The 20,912-nt window shown below is 43.3% G+C and overlaps 1 protein-coding gene across 2 annotated transcripts in view; it reads right to left on the bottom strand.

Moving 5' to 3' along the window:
* Ube2h (ubiquitin conjugating enzyme E2 H) overlaps nt 1-5,759 on the bottom strand; it is a 99,780-nt gene extending 94,021 nt beyond the window's left edge. For both annotated transcript variants that reach the window (XM_047560260.1, XM_047560261.1), the window contains exon 1: nt 5,266-5,759. In XM_047560260.1, the coding sequence (XP_047416216.1) occupies nt 5,266-5,318 (53 nt within the window). In that variant the 5' untranslated portion in view covers nt 5,319-5,759. The remainder of the gene's footprint in view (nt 1-5,265) is intronic.
* Between the last annotated feature and the right edge of the window lie 15,153 nt (nt 5,760-20,912).

Here is a 20,912-nt window from a genome sequence, read left to right as displayed (position 1 = left end):
GAACTACTGTTTAACAGGTGACTGTTTTCTTCCCTTTTGGTAACCTGTATTTTCCTCAATTACCTTATTACTTTTATAATCCTACTAAGTCTTTTTATTATTTTATTAAAATATACGCTCTGAGTCTACAGGTAAAATGCTATTACACCGCAGCCACTGTAATGCAAGGTCTGAATTATAAGCCTAAAATATCCAATAGCTCTTAGAACTATCAAATCTGTTAATGCTAACCAAAGTAACAAGTATGTGTCTGTGTGTGTATGTATGTATGTTTATATGTGAAAAATACAGGTCAAGGTGCTGGAAAAATCACAACATTAGAAAAACCAACAAAGGTAGACAGTTTTAATGCATGAACACAAACAGGGAAAGGGACTTTCATGGGTCACATCTGCAAAAGATTATTTACCCCCAGAAGCTGAATTTGCTTGTGTGTAATTTACTAGAACTGTACTGCAGAAATCAGATGTTCTGAAGTTGTCAATGCTTACTCATGTAGGTTACTGCTTAACCAAAATAGTACCAGTATGTTATATTTGTCACCAAAATCTAGGCAGGAAAGACAAATTCAAAACACTGGGAGTTGCCAAATCTTTTAACTTTTAGCTTGAAGACCATAAGACTATTTCAACTTTCATCTCACCATCTCACTAAACGAGAGGCCACAGGAAATAAAAGGCAAACCACAGGTCCCCAGTTGACACTGGAGCTAGTTAAAAGATTACAGAATCGACTATACTTTGAACATAAATTAAAGAGTAACAAAGACAACTTAGGGACAGGATAACTACCCATTAACAGCAAAATCCCAAAGTTGAAGTCAAAGACAAATCGCTACACAGTTTAATGTTTGGTTTTGTTTCAGGTTTTCAAAATATATTTTAAATACCAGAAGTACAGACCCCATTGCACACCTTTACTTTTTTCTTGAGCATGGTGGGCAAGTACCACTAAGCTACATCCCCAACTCCTTAATCTTTCTATGTAATTAAAATTCTGAAAGTAAATTCAAGTTACTCAAACAGTGAGGTGGTGCACACACAGTTGACCTAACACAGACTGTTCTGATTTAAAAAAAAAAAAAAAAAAAAAAAAAAAAATTGCTGTTGTTTTAATTCCCTAAGCACCATGACCACTCCCACTGAATTTTTCACTTCTAACCACCACCTCCACCGCCGCCACCCCTCAGCACCATGCCTGAGCTGGCACAAAAGTGGTGTTCAAAGGTTTCAGAGATTAAACTTGTTAAAGAAACCTTAAAGCCATCACTAGCAATTCTGTAAAACTCATGCCATTCCCAAGTACAGTGTACACTGCCCCTTTCATCACTGTTGAAGGTTTTGAGAGGAAAGCTTACATTTCTAACATACTTTTGAATTCCTCCCTATGAGTCAGTTAAGTACACTTAAAGTAGCATATCCTATTTTGTTACTAAGCTCTCTGAAAAAGAAATCTTTGAAAACTCTTGATATTCTAAGTTTCCAAATCTTACAACAGTAACAAATGTAGTGTATGCCAAGTCCCCATTATAATCAGATCTGCTTTTCTGGTTTAATCTTAATATCTCTGAACATTTCTTATACTCTCACAAGTCAGGTTTTCCTATTATTACCTCTCAAAAACACACTTTGGTCCAGTTAACACCCCTCATAAAGTGTTCCCAGCCCCCACCTCTTTTGTATGTAAACACACTCTTGTCACACACTCCATCAGCTGTTTGGTAGCTCCACCCCTCCTCCTTTTCCGGGTAGTAACAGAGCAACCAATGAGCTGCAAGGAGCTGTGCCTGCGGCCTTTTGCCTGCATACGCTTTTCCAAAACAAGCAGCTCTAGCCTTCAGCAGGGGCCACTGGTTCACAGATAAAAGGATCACCAGGGCTGTGCAACAGGGTGAGACGAGTAACCCCCACCAACAAGGAAACCCATGTAATCTGAGCTGTTTGTTCCTCCACTGGGGAGAACTTAAACCGATATTCCTTTAGGGCAAATCACCGCTTTAAAGTCACCGGAGTCCCAGCTCTCAGACAATCTAAATAATCAGAGAGTTGGAGATGGAAAACCTCGGAGGTTGCCAGGTTGAGAACAGCACAAGATCACCAATCGACCTGACTTTGCAAACAAATGGCCGCACCACTCCACAGGATTTGGGCTAGCTGCAAGTTCTTTGATTGGAACACATTACTACAGCACCCAAAAGTCATGTAAATCAGTTTCTAGGCTCCTAGGGAGGTTTGCACAACCTTTAGCAGAGGATCAGAAAAGAAACAATGAATGAGTCAGAGTTTCAGAGCATAATCGCCCAGCAGATTATTAAGTGCATTGGTGCAAAACACACTCACTCCCTGCATAACTTGGGAGTCAGCTCTCTTCCTACCAACCCGTCACAAAAGAAGTATCACTGACTCCAAATAACAACCAGAGACTGTATCTGGAAAGAACCTAGCAAGGTGGTGGAAAGCAGCAGCCAATTAGTTACACATCCTCTTCTCTCCCTACCCCCACACCGCTACTTTCATACTATATAGGTTCCCTGCCAGGCTGTAAATTGTGGTGGTATAATTATGCTCAGGAGACAGACAAAAATGGGCTGAAACAGGAGATTGCAATGAAACCAGTTATCAGCCTCCACACCAAGGAAATCATCGAGGGGCAGTGAGGGCCAAGGAGTAATGTACATTCCTTCAGACCTTTTCTTTCCACTTCCTCTCCACCATCTTTCATTTTCAACCCTCGGCCCTTTCACACAATTATATTCGTTTTAGTAATGGGGAATTTTCCCTTCAATTTTTTTTTTTTTTTTTACTAAATATATCTTACTAAAAAATTGTGGGCCCCATTTGGGCCTACTGATATGAATTCCACAGAGAAAGGAGGCCACAAAATCATTCACCCTGCACAACACACACGCACACACACAAAAGGAAAGCAGAAAAATTTTAACTTACAAACTACATTACACCAGAAAACAAACACAAAATAAAGATAACCTCTGGCTTTTCAATACTGAGACTATTATCCTATCTCAGAGATCTACAATTTTAAAGCGCCTCTGCTTTCTTTTGTCAGCAAGAAGGAAGGTGGGGAAAGAACAGAAGGCCAATGCATCTTTGCCTTTCTTCATCTTCTACTAAAAATAAGCTATGAAATAAGCCACTTAGGGGGAGGAAAAAAAAAGACACCCTGCTGTTCTTTGTCTGTTTTCCTCTCCCTCTCCACCCCCCACACCCCAGCTCCTAAATGCCGTAATCATTCTAGATGCCACAACTACTAAATGAACAAAAGGCACTGTATGGAAAAGGCATCAGGTCAAGTTAGGCCTCACTCTTTATCCTCAATTTTTTTTTTTAAATCTCTATATGTACATAATTTGAGGCTGTGACATCTATCAAAAACAGCTGGAATTCTCTCCCCCACTCCATTCCAATTACCCCTTAGGTAGAAATTTGCATTAGGTGTGACAGTAACTCTGAAGATAAAAATAACTCGTCTGCCACCATGTCATTTCCTAGTTTCTAAACAAAAATAAAACCCAAAACTGCTTTGTGAAATATGTACACACAGTCATAGTTAGAAGTTTTCCTGCAACCTTATGAAAAGCCAACATTACTGGTATCATTTGCATTTACAAAACAATCACAGCTCAGCTGATTTCACTTTGGTACATTATCACTTGCTGCTTCCCAATCCCTACTACTACTCCCCCCCCCCAAAAAAAAATTCTAAACTCCAAACCCTAAATTCAGAAGTTCATCTGGTATTTCTAATTTCTAGCCAATTTCTACCCCTAGCAAGGAGAAAACACCTTCTTTTTCTGAAAAGATTATTTTAAAAAGTCTCTTATTAAGAGCCCAGGCAACTTCAGTCCCATCCCCCACTTTCAAACCATATACAAAAACTACTTTTTAAAAACTTTACTAAATTCCATACTGAGCATTTGACAATCATCACTGATCTCTACAAAGAGGTAATATAGTCAATCAAAAACAGTAACAAATAAAAGAAGGAATTCACCTGAAGAATCTAACCAAACAACTTGAGTTATATAAACAAAACCCTGCAACAGGGGGAAATGGTGGGGGGATGGGGGTGAAGCAGAAAGAGAAACAGGAGACAGGACTTTTTAACTGCCTTTCACACGCTACCGCCCCCCATTCCCTTTTCCCCCTCTCCCTAGGGATTAGCTATTCAGAACCGTGGCTCACCCCACCCTCTAAATTCTCCCTCAAAAAAAAAAAAAAAAAAGAATCCCTCGATTTGTCTCAGGAACCTTCGCGAATTTCTCTAGCTGGTCATGAAATAATCAGTCTGGCCTCCAACCAAAACCACTGCCTGAAGGACTCTTATCAGTTACAGCTTTCCCACTGCAACCTGGAGTGTATAAGTTGGGGGAGGGGGACAGGAAATAAAGGGTGTCACTTGGCAAGATCAGGGCAAGCAGTCCCCAAGAACCTGACCCTCACAGAGGGAGTTTTACTCGAAAGGCTAGTATAGGGGCTATTTTGTCCAAGCGTTCCTCTTTCTCTCCTTCCTCCCAGCTGTCAGATCCACAATATGGAGGGTGGCTTGCTGGAGGGCCTGGGGGTCCTCACCGCATACAAGTATGGGTGGGATAGGCTTTGTCAGTGGAAAGAAAACAGGAAGGTTCTCCTGGAGACCCGAAAGCTTAACAGGAGTCTCTGATTTAAAACACACAGAGCTCTTTATTAGAATAGGGGCCCTGAGCAGACTACTCTCTTCCTAATATAGAAAGGAATTAGGGATAAAGGAGGTCGTTTGAGTTACCCCAGTTCAAGAAGCACTGAGTAGAAGGAATGGGGGCATCTCAAGAGAGAAAGGTTTCCTCTTGGGAATTTCTACCGTGAGTCCCTAAATCCAGGGTGAACAAACAGGAAAGAAAAACCCTGAAGATGGGTTCGGTGGTGAAAAGAGAGGTGGCTAGTCCTGCCCAAAAAAAAAAAAAAAAAAGAGAGAGACAGAAAAAGGCCGTTTGGGGAGTCCAAACGTTGTAGAGGAAAAGTCACGGGCTCTGGGGATGCAGGGAGAGCGAGGAGCAACGCATATTTCGGGGTGCTGCAGATAAAGAGGAGCTGAAAAGGCCCTGGGCTCCTGGGAGGTGCCAAGGAGCCGCCGTAGGCACTGGGGGAGGGAAGGCGTCTCGGACAGTGGCCTGGAGTGCCCCAGAGCCCTTTCTTGGGTTTCGGGGGTGCCCTGGGCATCCCCACACCGCCCCCACACGCAGGCCGATTTCCCCTCCACGAAGGATACAGCTTGACCACGTCCGTGTCCATCCGCCTCTTGCCCGGACTGGGGGATGACATGGTGTCGCCGCCGCTGCCTCCCCGTCGCCTGAGCCGCCGCCGCCTCTCTCCCTTCCTCGGCCCGTCTGTCACGGGCCCCGGGCCCCGGCTCTGAGGAGCCCGCGGCCGCGCCGGCTCCTCGGCGGAGGTGGCAACACCCCCGCGGTCCTGTCGGGTCCCGTCAGCCGCCGCCGCCGCCCCCCGCACGGGGAAACACCGGGCACTGTCCGGCCGAGTGGGGGTGGGGACCCCGCGGCGCCCGGCTCGGGCTGCCCTCTCCGGCTGTGGTTCCTCCGCGGCCGGGTCCCGGCTTTCCTCCGCGCGGCGCGACGCTCCCTTCTGCCTGCTCTAGCTCGCTCGCCTGCCCGCCCGCTCACCCTCTCGCCGGCTCCTAGCAGCCTCCACGACAAGCGGACGACTCCTGCTCTGTCGGCCTCTCTACCCCAGCCTCGCTCTGGTCGCCGTGACGTCACCTCTGTGACGTCATCAGATGGGCGGGTCCGGTCGCGAAAGGGGTGGGGCGCCGCCGAGGCGTGTGCTTTCCCATAGCATTCTGGGAGATGTAGTTCCTCTTTCTCTTGTCCTCTCAGGACTCTGCCCCCTCCCCCAACTTCCCCACACACTTCATCGCTTAACTGTCGTTACCATCATCATAAACGATGATAGTAAATAATGGCAATATTATTACATTCACCTGTTTTACGATCCTCCTTCCCACGTACTGTTAAAAAAGCTGTTTGGATCTGGAGGAGGCCAAGGTATCAATTACTCAGGTGCCAAAACCTTGAAAATCCCACAGGGGCATGTTCCCTGCACTTTACTCGTTCGTAGGGTGGAGAGAATTTGTTTGCAGAAATTGTAGACTATAGCAAGTCTTTCTCGGAACTTGCAAAATAGGGTTCATTACCTTCCACGTGTGTAGATAGGACCACTATTTCATGGACTAGAGTTGAGGTTGCAAGGTGCAAAGGCTAGAAATAATTGAGCACCAACATCCTCATTCTGCAGTTTGAGATAATTTCACAAAATGAGTGACTGATAGAAATATTCACCTATGCTCTAGCTCAGAACAAAGACTATTCTGCCCTGTGAACTCCTGTGCCAAGCTAATATATTCCTTCATTCATTCAATAAATATTTATTAAGCATCTTTTGTGTACCATCACTTAACCGAACATACTGTAATGGTGAACCAAGATTAAATTTACATGACCCACCCCCAGTATGGATCTATAGCGTAAGCATTATCTGGGAACTTGTTGGAAATGCAGAATCTACTGAGTTAGAATTTGCTGTTTGAATGTGGTCCCCAGGTGACTCCAAAATACAGTGAAATTAGAGATATTGCTGTACAAGGCCCAGAGGAGTCTTACTGAACCCAGAAGCCAACCAAAGGGAGCAGAAAAGTGTTTTCAGGTGCCTCCCATATTTATATCAGATTCTCAGTGCCCTCTGTTTTCAAAAGTTTGATTTCCTTGCTCCCATGAATATACTTATACTTTGTCAGACCAGGTGCCATGAGTTGGGTGCCATTATGTAAACACACACACACACACACACACACACACCTGGGGCAACAGCAATCTGCTAAAATTATAGATCATTTGCTCCTGTCATTCCATCTCCCCAAAAGAACTTTTTAAATAACACATATGTAACATAAAATTTAACATTTTAACCATACTTAAGTATACAAAGCAACAGCATTGAATGCATTCAATGTTGCTCAGTCATCTCTTCTATACATTTCCAAAACATTTTTATCAATCAAAACAGAAACTCTGTACACATTAAACAATTTACTCCTCATTCCCAATTCCTCCCAGCCCTTGATAACCTCTACTCTGTGTTCTGAAAGAGATGGGCTATATTAACTGCTTCTAAAAGGAGAGGTTCAGGCCTGGGATTGTGGCTCAGTGATAGAGCACTCGCCTAGCATGTGTGAGGCACTGGGTTCGATTCTCAGCACCACATAAATAAAGATATTGACTCCATCTTACAACTAAAATTAGTTTTAAGAAATAAAAGGAGGAGTTTATTGCTCTTCCTTATTGCAGATGGCCAATCTGTCAGAAGTTAGAACATGTCTGCATGAAGAGACTTCCAACTCCCATTATTTGACTACCTTATTAAAGGGAAATAAAGATGGAGCAGAGATGTTTTCTTCAATGTGTCTTCTCTAAGCCCCCTGGATTTCTGTTGCTGCTACCTCCTCTTTCCCACCCTCCTTCACCTTTTTAACTCCCACTCCAAGGCTAAAACAGTGGTTCTCAAGTTTGAGAGTACTCAACAATCACCTGGGGATTTTGTTAAGCTCACAAATGTCCAGATGGTGCCTTCCCTGGGAATTCTGATTCAGAAGATCTGAGGTGGGACCTGAACATCGTTGTCTTTAACAAGGTTTTCAGATGGTTCTAATGCAAACCAAAGTTTGAGAACTACTGCCTTTAAGATTCCAATAGACATCACACTTTGAGGACACCTGCCTGACGGCCCAGGTAGTTAAGTGTGCCTACAGTGTCCTATACAAATATGGCAGGGTCTGTGTACTCTCCATTCCTCATTCTCACCAGAGAGGAACACTGTGGCAAGTTTAGAGGGTCCAAAGCTGTTGCTTCTAGATAAGCAGAGTATGGAGTCCAAAACAGACAGAAAGAAGGGGTCAAGGAGGGGAGATTTGAAGAAGGGAATGATGGAGTGGGACCTAGACATGTTCCCTGGCTCTTTATTTTTCACTGATAAGGTAACTGCTGTGATCCAGTACTAGGCAAAAATAATCAGAGGAGTGCCAGTGATAGAAACACATGGACAACACTGGAAAAGGTGGGGCTGCTCTATCTAGAAATGCAGTGGAGGTGTGGTCTCCAAGCTTGTGGAAATGGAGTAGTCATGGGAAAGGAATCATCTGAAAGAAGAATTACTATGTCTTTAGGAAGCATCTTAGCTCTGGACTACTTGGGACAAACCTGCCTCTCCCTGCTCTTAATTATGCCTCAGTTAATTGTCTATATCCTCCCTGAGCCTCAGTCTTCTCATCTGTAAAATGTGCCTCATAATGCCCTACCCACTCAAGTGGGTTGATGGAATAAATGGAAAAGATGAATGTGAAAGCCCCTTATAAACTATAAACTGCTTTCATAAAGTTAATGTGAAGTGTTGATTGCAAGGTGTGATGTGGTAATGATGCTGGTATTATTGTGTAACTATTACCATACAATCAATACCCCATTTGTCCCCTTATATCATTTAAGAAGAAAGGTAGATGAAATTGGAGAATATCATGCTAAGTGAGATAAGCCAATCTCAAAAATCCAAAGGACGAATGATATCGCTAATAAGTGGATGATGATACATAATGGGGGGTGGGAGGGGTTAGTGTTAGGGTTAGAGTTAGGGTTAGGGAGGGAGGCAAGAATGGAGGAAGGAAGGACTGTATAGAGGGAAAAGAGGGGTGAGAGGGGTGGGAGGGGTGGGAGGGGTGGGGGGAAGGGGAAAAATAACAGAATGAATCAAACAACATTACCCTATGTAAATTTATGATTATACAAATGGTATGCCTTTACGCCATGTACAAACAGAGAAACAACATGTATCCCATTTGTTTACAATAAAAAAAAAAAGAAAGGTATTCATTCATGGGGGGAGGGCTTTTGTTTTGTCTTTTTTTTTTTAATGCTTCTCTTTTATTTTTTTAAAATTTATTTTTATTGTAAACAAATGGGATACATGTTGTTTCTGTTAGTTTTGTCTTTTTGCAGATGTCTTAACATCAGTTCCCTCTCTTCGTGACCAAGGTATATTCACATTTTTATGATACACCTTTTCTCTCTGGGCATTTTGCCATTTATTCCCTCATAAATCTACCTCCCCTAATCCAACTTCCTCCTCTCTCTCCTTCTGTGACCCTTCTTTCCTCTTTCCAGAACTACAGAGGACTCCTGAGCCTGCCCTTGACCATCTAGGTTGAAAAAGCTGGCCCTAAAGCTGAGCCTAATGGCAACCCTGCTTTTAGGTGGTTTAGCTTAGGAAAAGTGGCGCTCCCCTTTAACAGAGGTAGGTTTGCTCTCTCTCTTTTCCCTGGTGTTTCAGCCATTCAGAATGTCAATAATTTACTCTAAGACAACACCGGGCCTGGGAGTGTCTGTTTATGTGTGTGCTCACAAGACGGTGCACTGGAATGAGCGATGTTCTTCCTTATCAGGTGCAGCCCAGGGGTGCCTGCAAGGCAGCAGCTGTCCGACCCTGCCTGACTCACTAATGTTGCAATCTGGGAAATGTATTCCAGGCCTGTTTATCTCTGCCCAAGGCAGAGCCAAGCTTGACCCAAGGGGCCTCTGATCTCAGGAGCAGCTTCTCCAAGGCAAGGAAATAGGCCTGGATAGTGTGTAATGCTTTGAGCAAGACCCTAAGATGGAATAAGATGACACAGGTCATTTGGTGGAGTGAGTGGAAGAGCCCAGCTCAGAATCGGCTGTCTCCAAAATTACCTGTTAACCCCTCTGGAACCAAAGTGAATTTATCACTGTCCCTGACCAGCATGAAATCCCCAGACACAGCCTCCTCATTCCATTCGATGATTTCTTATCGGAAAAGCAGCTTAAGTTGACCCACTCACATCTGGGATCACAGGTCCGGATCCCTCTAGAAGGTCATCATATCAGCAGTTTCTTTGCTGCTGTGGAAACAAAAGCTCAAGACTCATTTCAACTCTTCTCCATGTAACCTTGTCACAATGTGTCCCCAGAGAAGCAGTCAGGAGAGCTTAGGAATGTGCAGCATAATTCAGTGATAGCTTGGATACAGAGAACCCCCCTAGTCCTGGTTCTACTTATTACCGATAGAATCTCAGGCTGGGTCACCGAACCCTTATGCCTCAGTTTCCTCATCTGTAAACAGGGACAGCTTCTGTATTTCCTTGGTCTGGATCCAACAGGAGATGTTGCAACGCCTACAGTGCTAGTCAGATGTAAGGTATTGTCCTATCCTCTCCCCCCACCACAACTAACACTAAACCTCAAAGAAGCAGTGAGCTTGGAAACAATCGCACACCTACATCTAGGGAGCTCTCTCATTGTGCCAGCTTGCCCTGGTTGGAGCCCTTCCTTTGCCACTTGAGGCCTCCAGCCTTTCCTCTGTTGCTGTCTCACCCCCATCTGGACACTCGAGGCCTGAGGCCTCTGCTCTTTTTCTATGGGTAATTCCCAGGTGACTGACCTCCTCAGTCTCAGCTTTAACTGCGGTTGTCTGCTGCCTGCCTGACCAGTGTTTCTAACAGGGGTTCTCACCCCTGAATTCCAGACACATATATACAGCTGCTCCTGCAGCATCTGCTCATGACCCAAAAAAAACTTCAAACACCGACTTCCCACCTCTTCCTCACATAGTTTTCTTTATTTCAGTAAATGGCAACTATTAAGCTGAAGTATGTGAAATCACCTCTCTTTCTCTCTCTTTCACTCTCTCTCTCTCTCTCTCTCTCTATATATATATATATATATATAGCCCTTTCTAAATATATTTTTTGAGACAGGGTCTTGCTAAATTGCTGAGGCTGGCTTAGAACTTGCGATCCTCCTGCCTCTGCCTCCCAGCCGCTAGGATTACAGGTATGTGCCACCATGTCTGGCATGAAATTGCCTCTTAATGTTAAGAACTGCCAAGTATTGACCATTTTGTTTGGTTCAACCTAATGCATCTTTCTACTGATAAATCAAGGGCCTCAAACTATGATGCTTGACCCTTCTCTTCCTCTAACCCCCTACATCCAATCATCAGGAAAGCTGTAGGCGCTACATCAAATATATCCAAGATCTTTTCCCCATCCCCCATCAAGCTGCTATCATCTTTCACCTGGATTACTATGATCACTTCCCAGTCAGCCTCCTCCCTTCAATGCCTGTATTGACTCAGATAGTAGCCAGCTATCTTTAAAAATCATAAATCAGAGCTGGGCGCTGTGGCACACACCTGTAATCCCAGCGGCTCGGGAGGCTGAGGCAGGAAGATCATGAGTTCAAAGCCAGTCTCAGCAAAACAAGGCACTAAGCAACTCAGTGAGAACCTGTCTCTAAATAAAACACAAAACAGGGCTGGAGAGGTGGCTCAGTGATGGAGTGGCCCTGAGTTTAATCCCCGGTACCTCCCCGTCCAAAAAATCATAAGTCAGATTCTACTCCCCCACATTGTTCAGAAACACCCCCCCCAACTTCCCGTTCCAGGCTGTGCAAAGTCAAACCCATCACAGTCTTCAAGGACCGACAGGAGCTGCCCTACCCTTTTCCCTCACTCTCTCCTTTCTAGACACACTGGCCTTCTGGCTGGTCCTCAATACACCAAGCATGCTCCTGTCCCAGGGCTTCACACTTGCTACCTTCCCAGCCTGAAGCACTGCTCCCCCAAATAATAAAATAATAAGCACACCTGACTCTCTAACCTCCTATAGGTCTTGCTAACATGTCACCTTCTCAGTAGTCTTCCTTGAACACCTTATTTGAAATTGCAGTACCCAGTCTATCCCAGAACCTCCTCTTCTCTTGACTTGCTACCATCTAATATATACATGTGTATATACATATATATACATATATATACATATGTACATTTTTTTAAAATTTTGAGACAGTCTCACAAAGTTGCCTAGGCTGGCCTTGAACATTTGATCCTCCTGCCTCAGCCTCCCAAGTCACCGGGATTGTAGGTGTGTACCACCAAACCCAGCCCTTTTTATTTTTTGTTTTGAGAAAATCTCACTAAGTTACCAGGGCTGACCTTAAACTTGCAATCCTACTGCTCCAGCCTCATGTGTAGCTGGGATTATAGGTGTGTGCCACCAGGCCTAGCTAGCTACCATCTACTATCTATCTAATACATATATATACACACAAATAAATATATATATACACAGACACACAGACACAGACACACACACACACACACACACACACACACACACACCTAATTGTTGTTGTTATAGTTAATGTTATTGTTTTGCAGTAGTGGTGACATCCCCAGCCATTTGTGTTTGTTTATTTTTAAGACAGGGTCTCACTGCATTGCTGAGGCTGTCCTTGAGCTTGTGATCCTCATTCTTCCGCCTCCAGAGTGGGTGGGATTACAGCACCACTATGCCGCTTCCTAAGGGTTTTCTGGAGTGGCAGGAAACCTTGTATAATGAGCGCCCACTCTGTTCCAGGCGCTGTACCAACATGTGTTATTTCCTAACAGCCTGGCAGGACAGCTGTTATTTTGCCTGTAGTACAGACAAAAAAACCCTTAAATTCAAAGAAGTCAAAATAACTTGTCCAGGGTCATCCAGATAGTAAATGGAAGCATCATGATTTGAATTCACGTCCCCAACCTCCTGGCCCATGCTTCTTACAATCTTCTATGCCACCATATTTGTTAACTCAAATGAAAAACTTAATTTGTAGTTGATGATAAACTTATTATGTCTAGTTCCCCATCCAAATTCCAGCTCCTTCATAATCATAAAGACTTCCAGGCCATTCCAAACCAAATTAAGTCTCCTCTGAAAAGAACAAGTCTATGCCTCCCTCTGGTGTTCCCTGTCTCAGCAAAGTGACCATTGGGACAGTTGCTCAGCCTAATTCCTTAGTCTCCCTTGTCTACCAGCAAAACCCATGAGACTCCCCCCGCTTACTCATATTGCCAAATCTGAGCCCTCTCCCCACATCATCACCTAATCTGTTACCTCCCTCTTTGCAGTAAATCCCAACTGGCCTCTCTAGTCCCATTCTTGCCCACCACAACCCCCACCCTCACCCTACAGTTCAATATTTTTTATTTATTTATTTTTTTTAATTGTTGATGGACCTTTATTTCATCCATTTATTTATATGCGGTGCTGAGAATCAAACCCAGTGCCTCGCACATGCCGGGCAAGCACTCTACCACTGAACCACAGCCCTAACCCCCATCGTCCTATCTTTACCCCAGTAGACAGAGAATTTTTTTTTTTAACAGTCTAGGTGTAAGTTCTAGATATAAGCGGTTGCAGGACCCCTGTGGGACTTCGGCACTGGCAGATGCTCAAGTCCTTTCTATTAAATGGCACAGGGTTTTCGTATAGCTTACATACATCCTCCCCGACATCTTATGTATGTATGTATGTATGTATGTAGGTATGTATGTATGTAAGTACGTATGTATGTATTTTGAGATGCAGACTTACTCTACTGCCCAGGATGGTCTCAAACTCCTGAGTTTAAGGTATCTTCTCTCCTCAGCTTCCCCAGGAGCTAGGACTACAGGCATGTCACCACATCCAGCCTTCCCAAAACTTGAAGCCATCTCTATATTACTTACAATACCTAATACAATGTAAATGTTATAAATAGCTGTTTAAGGAATAATGATGAGGAAAAAAAGTCTATGTACATGTTCAACATAGACATGACTTTTTAAAATTAGCTTGAGGGACATATTTTTATTATAAATTAATATAGCAGCATTCTGCTATAAAGAAGCATTTTAATTAATGTGAATGTTATCCTATCAATGAGATCATTTTAAGATCATACAACTCTGAACCATACATACAGAAGAGGAAGTTCTACTTCTGCAACATGAAAAGTCTTTTCTCATTTATTTTGCTTATAAAAATATAGCCATCCCCATACATACTATTTCTTTTTACAGACTGCATTTTGATTCATTGTACACAAATGGGGTACAACTTTTTATTTCTATGATTGTACACTATGTAGATCCACCTCATTCATGTAATCATACATGTATATAGGGTAATGATGTCTCAGTTAACTATCTTTCCTTCCCTCTAGACAAGACTTTTTAAAAGTATTTTCAGTTCATGATTCTTTTTTCCTTTGGTCATAATTACTACTGAGCTACATTCCTAGTCCTTTTCATTTTTTAGTTTGAGACAGGATTGATAAGACTGGACTCGAACTTGGAATTCTCCTGCCTCAGCCTCCTGAGTAGTTGGGATTACAGTCGCATACCACCACACCTGACTCAATCCATGATTGTTAAATTCAGAGATGCAGAACCCATGGATATGGAAATTCTGTTATATATCTATGTTTATGTGCATACAATGCACACATGTGTTGATTGCATATATACAGTTTTGCTATTAACTATTTCTTTTTATTAAGGTATAGTTGACAAACCAGACATGGTAGCGCATGCCTGTAAATCCAACTACTCAGGAGGTTGAGGCAGGAGGATGGCAAATTGGAAGTCAGCCTGAGGAATTTAGCAAGAGCTTGGTTCAATCCTTAGTACTGTAAATAGAGAAAAATGTGCGTGTGTGTGTGTGTGTGTGTGTGTGTGTGTAGATAAATAGATAAGATAGATGATAGATAGATTTCAAATCACTCTGCACTCACAGCTCTTGCTACCTCAGGACCTCTGTACTTGCTGTTCCCCCTTTCTGCCTTATTTTATTTTTTAGGGGTGACACTGAGGCTCAAACTCAGGTCCTCCTGAATACTTTTGATTTGGTTTAATTTTTGTTTTGTTGGTGCTTTTGGTTTTGATTACTTTTTGATAATTTTTGATCATTTATTTGCTTAAAATTTTTTTTTCTTCCAGGACTAGGAACTGAACCCAGGGGTGCTCTACCAATGAACTACATCCCGGCCCTTTTTCTTTTTGGGGGGTAGGTACCTGGGATTGAACTCAGGATCACTTGACCACTGAGCCACATTCCCAGCCCTATTTTGTATTTTATTTAGAGACAGGGTCTCAATGAGTTACTTAGTGCCTCACTTTTGCTGAGGCTGACTTAGAATTTATGATCCTCCTGCCTCAGCCTCCCAGGCCGCTGGGATTACAGGCATGTGCCACCACTCCAGGCTCCTTTTCTTTTTTATTTTGAGACAGGATCTTATTAAGTTACCCACGCTGGCCTTGAATTTGCCATCATCCTGCTTCAATCTCTCCAGTAGCTGGGCTTAGAGGTATCACTATCACACTGGGCTGGCAATTTTTCTTAAATTTTTATTTTGAAAATATTCAAATATATTTTAATATTGAGAGAATAATACACTGATCACCCATATTAAATACCTGTCATCCAGGTATTAACAACTGTAAATATTCTGCATTATTTGCATTATTTACATGTAGGGGTGTGTGTGTGTGCGTGTGCGTGTGTGCGTGTTTATTTTCTTTTTTGCTAAACCTTTGCAAGATAAGTTGCAAATATCAAGTCGTTTCAGCTTTATCTGCCTTAACACACACATCCTAAAAATAAGGACATTTTTAACTGGGCGTGGTGGTGGCATGGCACAAGACCTCCACAACTGAGCTACATCCCCAACACTTCCTATTTTTTATTTTGAGGCAGGGTCTTGCTAAGTTGCCCAGGCTGGCCTTGAACTTGAAATACACCTGCCTCAGTTTTCCAAGTCCCTGGGATTACAGGTGAGGGCCACGGCATCCCCCCCCCCCCACAATCAGTTCTTAATGACCTCTTTTATAGCGCTTTTTTTTTTTTTTAAACCAGAGTCCATCAAAGATTTACATAATGTGTTTGGATTTCTATCTCTTTGATCTACTATGATGTAAAACAGTGCCCCCACCTGCATTTCACCGTGCTGTAGCATTGAGGCTTTGAAGTGAAAAAACCAATTGGCTGGGCTGGGGAGATAGCTCAGTCGGCAGAGTGCTTACCTTGCAAGTATCGAGGCCCTGGGTTCAATTCCCAGCACAGCCATTTAAAAAAAAAAAAAAAAAAGCCAATTGTCCCAAGGAACCTCTTATAATATTAACCATGGTTTCTTGGTAGTCATTTAACTTCCTCTCTCTCTCTCTCATATTTCCTATGTAAGAAACCAGATCTACCCTGGGCATGGTGGCCCACGCCTGTAATCCCAGAGCTCGGGAGGCTGAGCTCAGTAGGATACTCAGGATGAATATTTTGGGCAAAATGACGGTGCTTGATAGGTCATGGTTTGTGCTTCAGATTGTATCACTTCACTGGAAGTACACTCTGTCAGGTGAAGCACCTGATGGGGTGGTGACCAACTGCCCTGTCTCTCTATCGATGCAGCGGTGTATTTTCCTTTTGCAGTCAGTTCTCATCCTAGCACTTGCCTCTTAATTGCCTTACATGGTTGGTTGCTAGTCCCTATCTACTGGTCACTTTTGTTCTGGATTTTATGAATCCAGAGCACCTGCAGCAAACTTGGCACAGAGCTGATACTCAACAAATATATATTGATCGAATAACCAGAACTGTGCCTGCCTCTGTTCACTTTGGCATTTGGTTGCTTACAGGGGTGATACAGAATGACAGTTTTGACTCTCTGATTGACCATATGTTGATAATCATTAAAACTGCTGGGCATGGTAGCACATACCTGGAATCAAAGTGACTCAGGAGGCTGAAACAGGAGGATCACAAGTTTGAGGTCAGCCTTGTCAATTTAATGAGACCCTGTCTCAAAGATTTTAAAAATTAATCAAAAGGTCTGGGACTGCTGCTCAGTGGCAGAGTACCTCTGGGTTCAATCCCCAGTACCAAAAAATAAAATAAAATAAAAAATAAAGTTGCATGATAGATATACAAAGTTTATTGTACTGACTTCTCTAATTTTTTGTGTTTGAAAATTTCCATTATTCTCTTTTTAAAAAGAATGAGTTGAGCTGAGCACAGTGGTACACACCTGTAATCCCAGTGACTCAGGAGGCTGAGGCAGAAGGATCACAAGTTTGAGGACAGCTTCAGCAATTTAGTGAGGCCCTACGCAGTCTAATGAGACCCTGTATCAAAAGAAAAAAGAAAAAAGCTGGGGATGTAGCTCAGTGATAAAGCACCCCTGGGTTCAATTTCCAGTACCTAAATAAATACATAATGAGAAAGAATAAGTTGGGCATAGCAGGCATACCTGTAGTCCTGGCACTAGGAAGGCTGAGGTAAGAGGATTGCTTGAGCTCATGAGTTTGAAACTAGCCTGGGCAACATTGCAAGACCCCATCTCAATAAAACAGAATCCACTGAAGGTTCACATAATGTGTTTGATTTTCTGCCTCTGTAGTAGTCTGCTGTAATCTAAAATAGACTCCTCACGGGGCCAACTCAAAAAAAAAAAAAAAAAAAAAGTAAAGAATGAGGTTCTGGAAACAAGATGATTTGCTTGAATAATGGCTTCGGTCTCATTAGCTTTGTGACCTTGGGCAAATTGCTGAACATCTCTGTGCTTCAATTTCCTCTGCCAAACAGAGCTGACCCACTCTGGCCTGATTTTAAGTAAGTACTCAAACATGCATAAGTATCATTAGTTATTTAAATATCTCTTTAAAGCATACTCTGTTTTCTCCAACTAGTCGGGGAACAGAGATAATAAAATTGCATTTTATATTTATCATTAGTTTGGGTCTCTGCCCCACCCCCATGCTATGTGTACAATAGGCAATTAATAAATGCTTGCTAGTGGTTAACTGATAAGTTCAACTCTGCCACACAAAAACTTGTACACAGGTGTTTATAAAGCAGCTTTATTCTTAACAGGCAAGAACTGGAAATAATCCAACTGTCCATTAACTGATGAATGGAATAAAAAATGTGGTATGTCTATGCAATGGAATATTACTCAGCAATAAAAAGAAAAAAGTACAAATGAGCGCTACAACATAGGTGCCCCTGAAAACATTATGCCAAATGATTTGGGAGGGGTACTGGGGCTTGGGGGTTCAGCCCATGGTGCTTTACCACTGAACTATACCCCCTAGCCCGTTTTTTAAAAAATATTTTTTCAGATGTTGAGAGACCTTTATTTCATCCATTTATTTATATGTGGTGCTGAGAATCCAGCCCAGTGCCTCACACATGCTAGGCAAGCGCTCTCTACCACTGAGCCACAGCCCCAGCCCCACCCCCAGCTCTTTTTATTTTTTTCTTTTGAGACAGGGTCTCACTAAGTTACTTAGGGCCTCACTAAGTTGCAGAGACTGGCCTGGAACCTGCGATCCTCCTGCCTCAGCCTCCCGAGTCACTGGGAAAACCAGTATGTGGCACTGCATCTCGCAACATGATGCCAAATGAAAGAACCAGTCATAAGCAGTCATATTGTGTGATTCCGTTTCTATGAAAAGTTCAGAGTGGAACTATCTATAGAGTGAGAAAGCAGACTGATAGTGACCTAGGACTGACTGGTCGGGAAGAGTGGGAAGAGATGACAGGTCAGGGGTGAGGAAGTTCTTTTTCAGGTGCTGAAAATGTCTAAAATTGATAATGGTGATGGCTGCACAAATCTGTGAAAATACTAGAAACCACTGAATTGTACACATCACGTGAGTGAATTGTATGCTATGTGAATTACAGCTCAATCAAGGTGTATTTGTTTGTTTGTTTTTAAAATATTTTTAGTTGTAGATGGACACAATACCTTTATTTTTTATTCATTTTTATGTGGTGCTGAGGATCAAACCCAGTGCCTCATACGTGTGAGGCAAGTGCTTCACCACTGAGCTACGACCCCAGCCCCATTTGTTTGGTTTTAAAAACAATTTTTTTTTTAATTGTAGATGGACACGATAGCTTTATTTTATTTATTTACTTCATGGGATGCTGAGGATCGAACCCAATGCCTCATGCGTGCTAGGCAAGAGCTTTACCACTGAGCGACAATCCCAGTCCCTGTTAGTTTTTTAAGGTAGGGTCTCACTGTGTTGCCCGGGCTGTCCTGGAACTCCTGAGCTCAAGTGACCCTCCCACCTCAGCCTCCCAAGTAGCTGGGAATACAGTGCACAGCACCACGCCTTGCTTAAAGTCCTTATTATTATTATTTTTTTTTATAAAGAGCTCAGTGATAGAGCATTTTTCCTGGCATGTGCAAAGTCCTGGGTCCCCAGGACCACAAAAACAAACAGAAAGCAAGAAAAGAGTGTCTTCCTTTTCCTTGTTGCTCCAGGTCCCAGCAGGGACAAATGTTGACAGAGCATCCCACACAATGCCCTCTCCTGCTTCTCCCCTCTCTGCCTGCCTCCTGCTTTGAGTCCTCCTCCTGCAGAGCGGTGTGGGCTGGAAACCAAGAAGCTTGCAGGACGCAGGGCTGTGCTCCACTGCTCTCCTGGAGAGGCCCCGGGTCATCTTGTCTGCTAAGAACTACAGCTTTTCTTCTCAACGAGCTACTGCCTTGTGCTCTCTGAGGCAGTAGCCTATTTTATCCTATCAAATGTGTGACTGGTCCTTGCTCCCAACCTGTGAGGCTGTTGGAGGTCAAGGTTCCCCAAGAGCAAACACAGCTGCCCATCTGCAGTCAAGGGTACCTTGCCAGGCTCCATGTGTCCACAGCAGTTCTCTTTTACGGGTGTTGTGTGGTTGGAGTGGCTGCTCTTTTCCGGTCCAGCTCCCCTACTGCACTGTGAGCAGGAATCGTTTTGTTCCATCTCTGTCTTTTCTGTATGTAAAACAACCATCTGCACTTTGAAGGCAGAATATGTGGATCCAGGGCTTCCACCTCTAGGGCTCTGATTTGGCCACTCTCTGAAGAGAAATGAGGGCCCTCAGCGATAAAGCTCAGGATCTGGGGATTTCAAATGCCAATCCTGGCTCTCCCAGGGCTTGCAGGGAATTCACCTCCTCGCCCCCCAGCAAGTAGACTGTGGGGAAGATTGAGTAATTACCAGGAAGGTTACACATGTAATAGAATCAGAACCTTTTTAAAACAAAATAGGTTAAGTTTTAGCCAGCCAGGACTTTTCTGCTCTTTTTTTGTTTGTTTGTTTTTTGAGGGGGAATGGGGTTGCATTAGGGAAAAGTGAGATATATTCCTCTGCTCAGTTATCAAAGGACAAAAAAGCTGAAGTGAGAAACCAGGACTCCAGGTCCCTTTCCTTTCCTAGTCTCTCTCACCTGACTTTCTCCCATTGTCTACAGATCCTGTGTGGTTTTCCCCAGGGTCCTCTGGTGGTCTTAGTGTATGAAGGCCTTTGGCTCCAGACCAGTGGTGACACAGCAAAGGATCCAAATCTGTCCTGAGGGTCCCTGATGGCAGGAGGGGGAAAGGAAAAGGTTTATGATTGTTACCAAACTGTATTGTATGATGATTGATTTGATTCTTATCATACTCTGCCTGGTATGAGAAGTTGAATGGATTGGTGAATCAATGTGTAAGAAATAAAAAGTCTGGTGGTTCATTTTCAAAATCTAGTATTCAGCCTTAATTGGATCTAATGGTAGCCCTTTCCTTTCGTCCTCCCCAGTTCTAAACCTGGTTTATAACCTGGTTACAAACAATGCTACCCCAACACTGTTTTTGGTTTCCTGGTCAGTGGTTGAGCCAATGATTCAAGCCTTCTGCAGAGTTGCAGGCCCAGTTCCAGCTTGCAAGGCCTCTGGGCCCTTGCAAACAGTTGCATCATTACAGCATAAGAACAGAGCCCAAGAAACCACTCAATTCACATCCCACATCCTTTTATTTATTTATTTTTAAACCAGGGCATACCAAATTTGCAATCACAATACATCCGAGTATCAGGGGCCTGAACAAATTTGGAATCAAAACAGCTTTTATTCTAAGTCAGTCTCTGGACCCAGCTTATACATTTCCCCATATTTGTTAAACCCACTCCTTCCCAGGCCTCCATCCTGCCTTGCTTTTGCCCTACTTCCTGGCTGGAGAC

The sequence above is a fragment of the Sciurus carolinensis genome, chromosome 8, assembly GCF_902686445.1.
Source record: "Sciurus carolinensis chromosome 8, mSciCar1.2, whole genome shotgun sequence".
Classification (NCBI taxonomy): domain Eukaryota; kingdom Metazoa; phylum Chordata; class Mammalia; order Rodentia; family Sciuridae; genus Sciurus; species Sciurus carolinensis.
The sequence above is the reverse complement of the archived record's forward strand: the minus strand, read 5'-3'. Positions and strand labels throughout refer to the sequence as shown.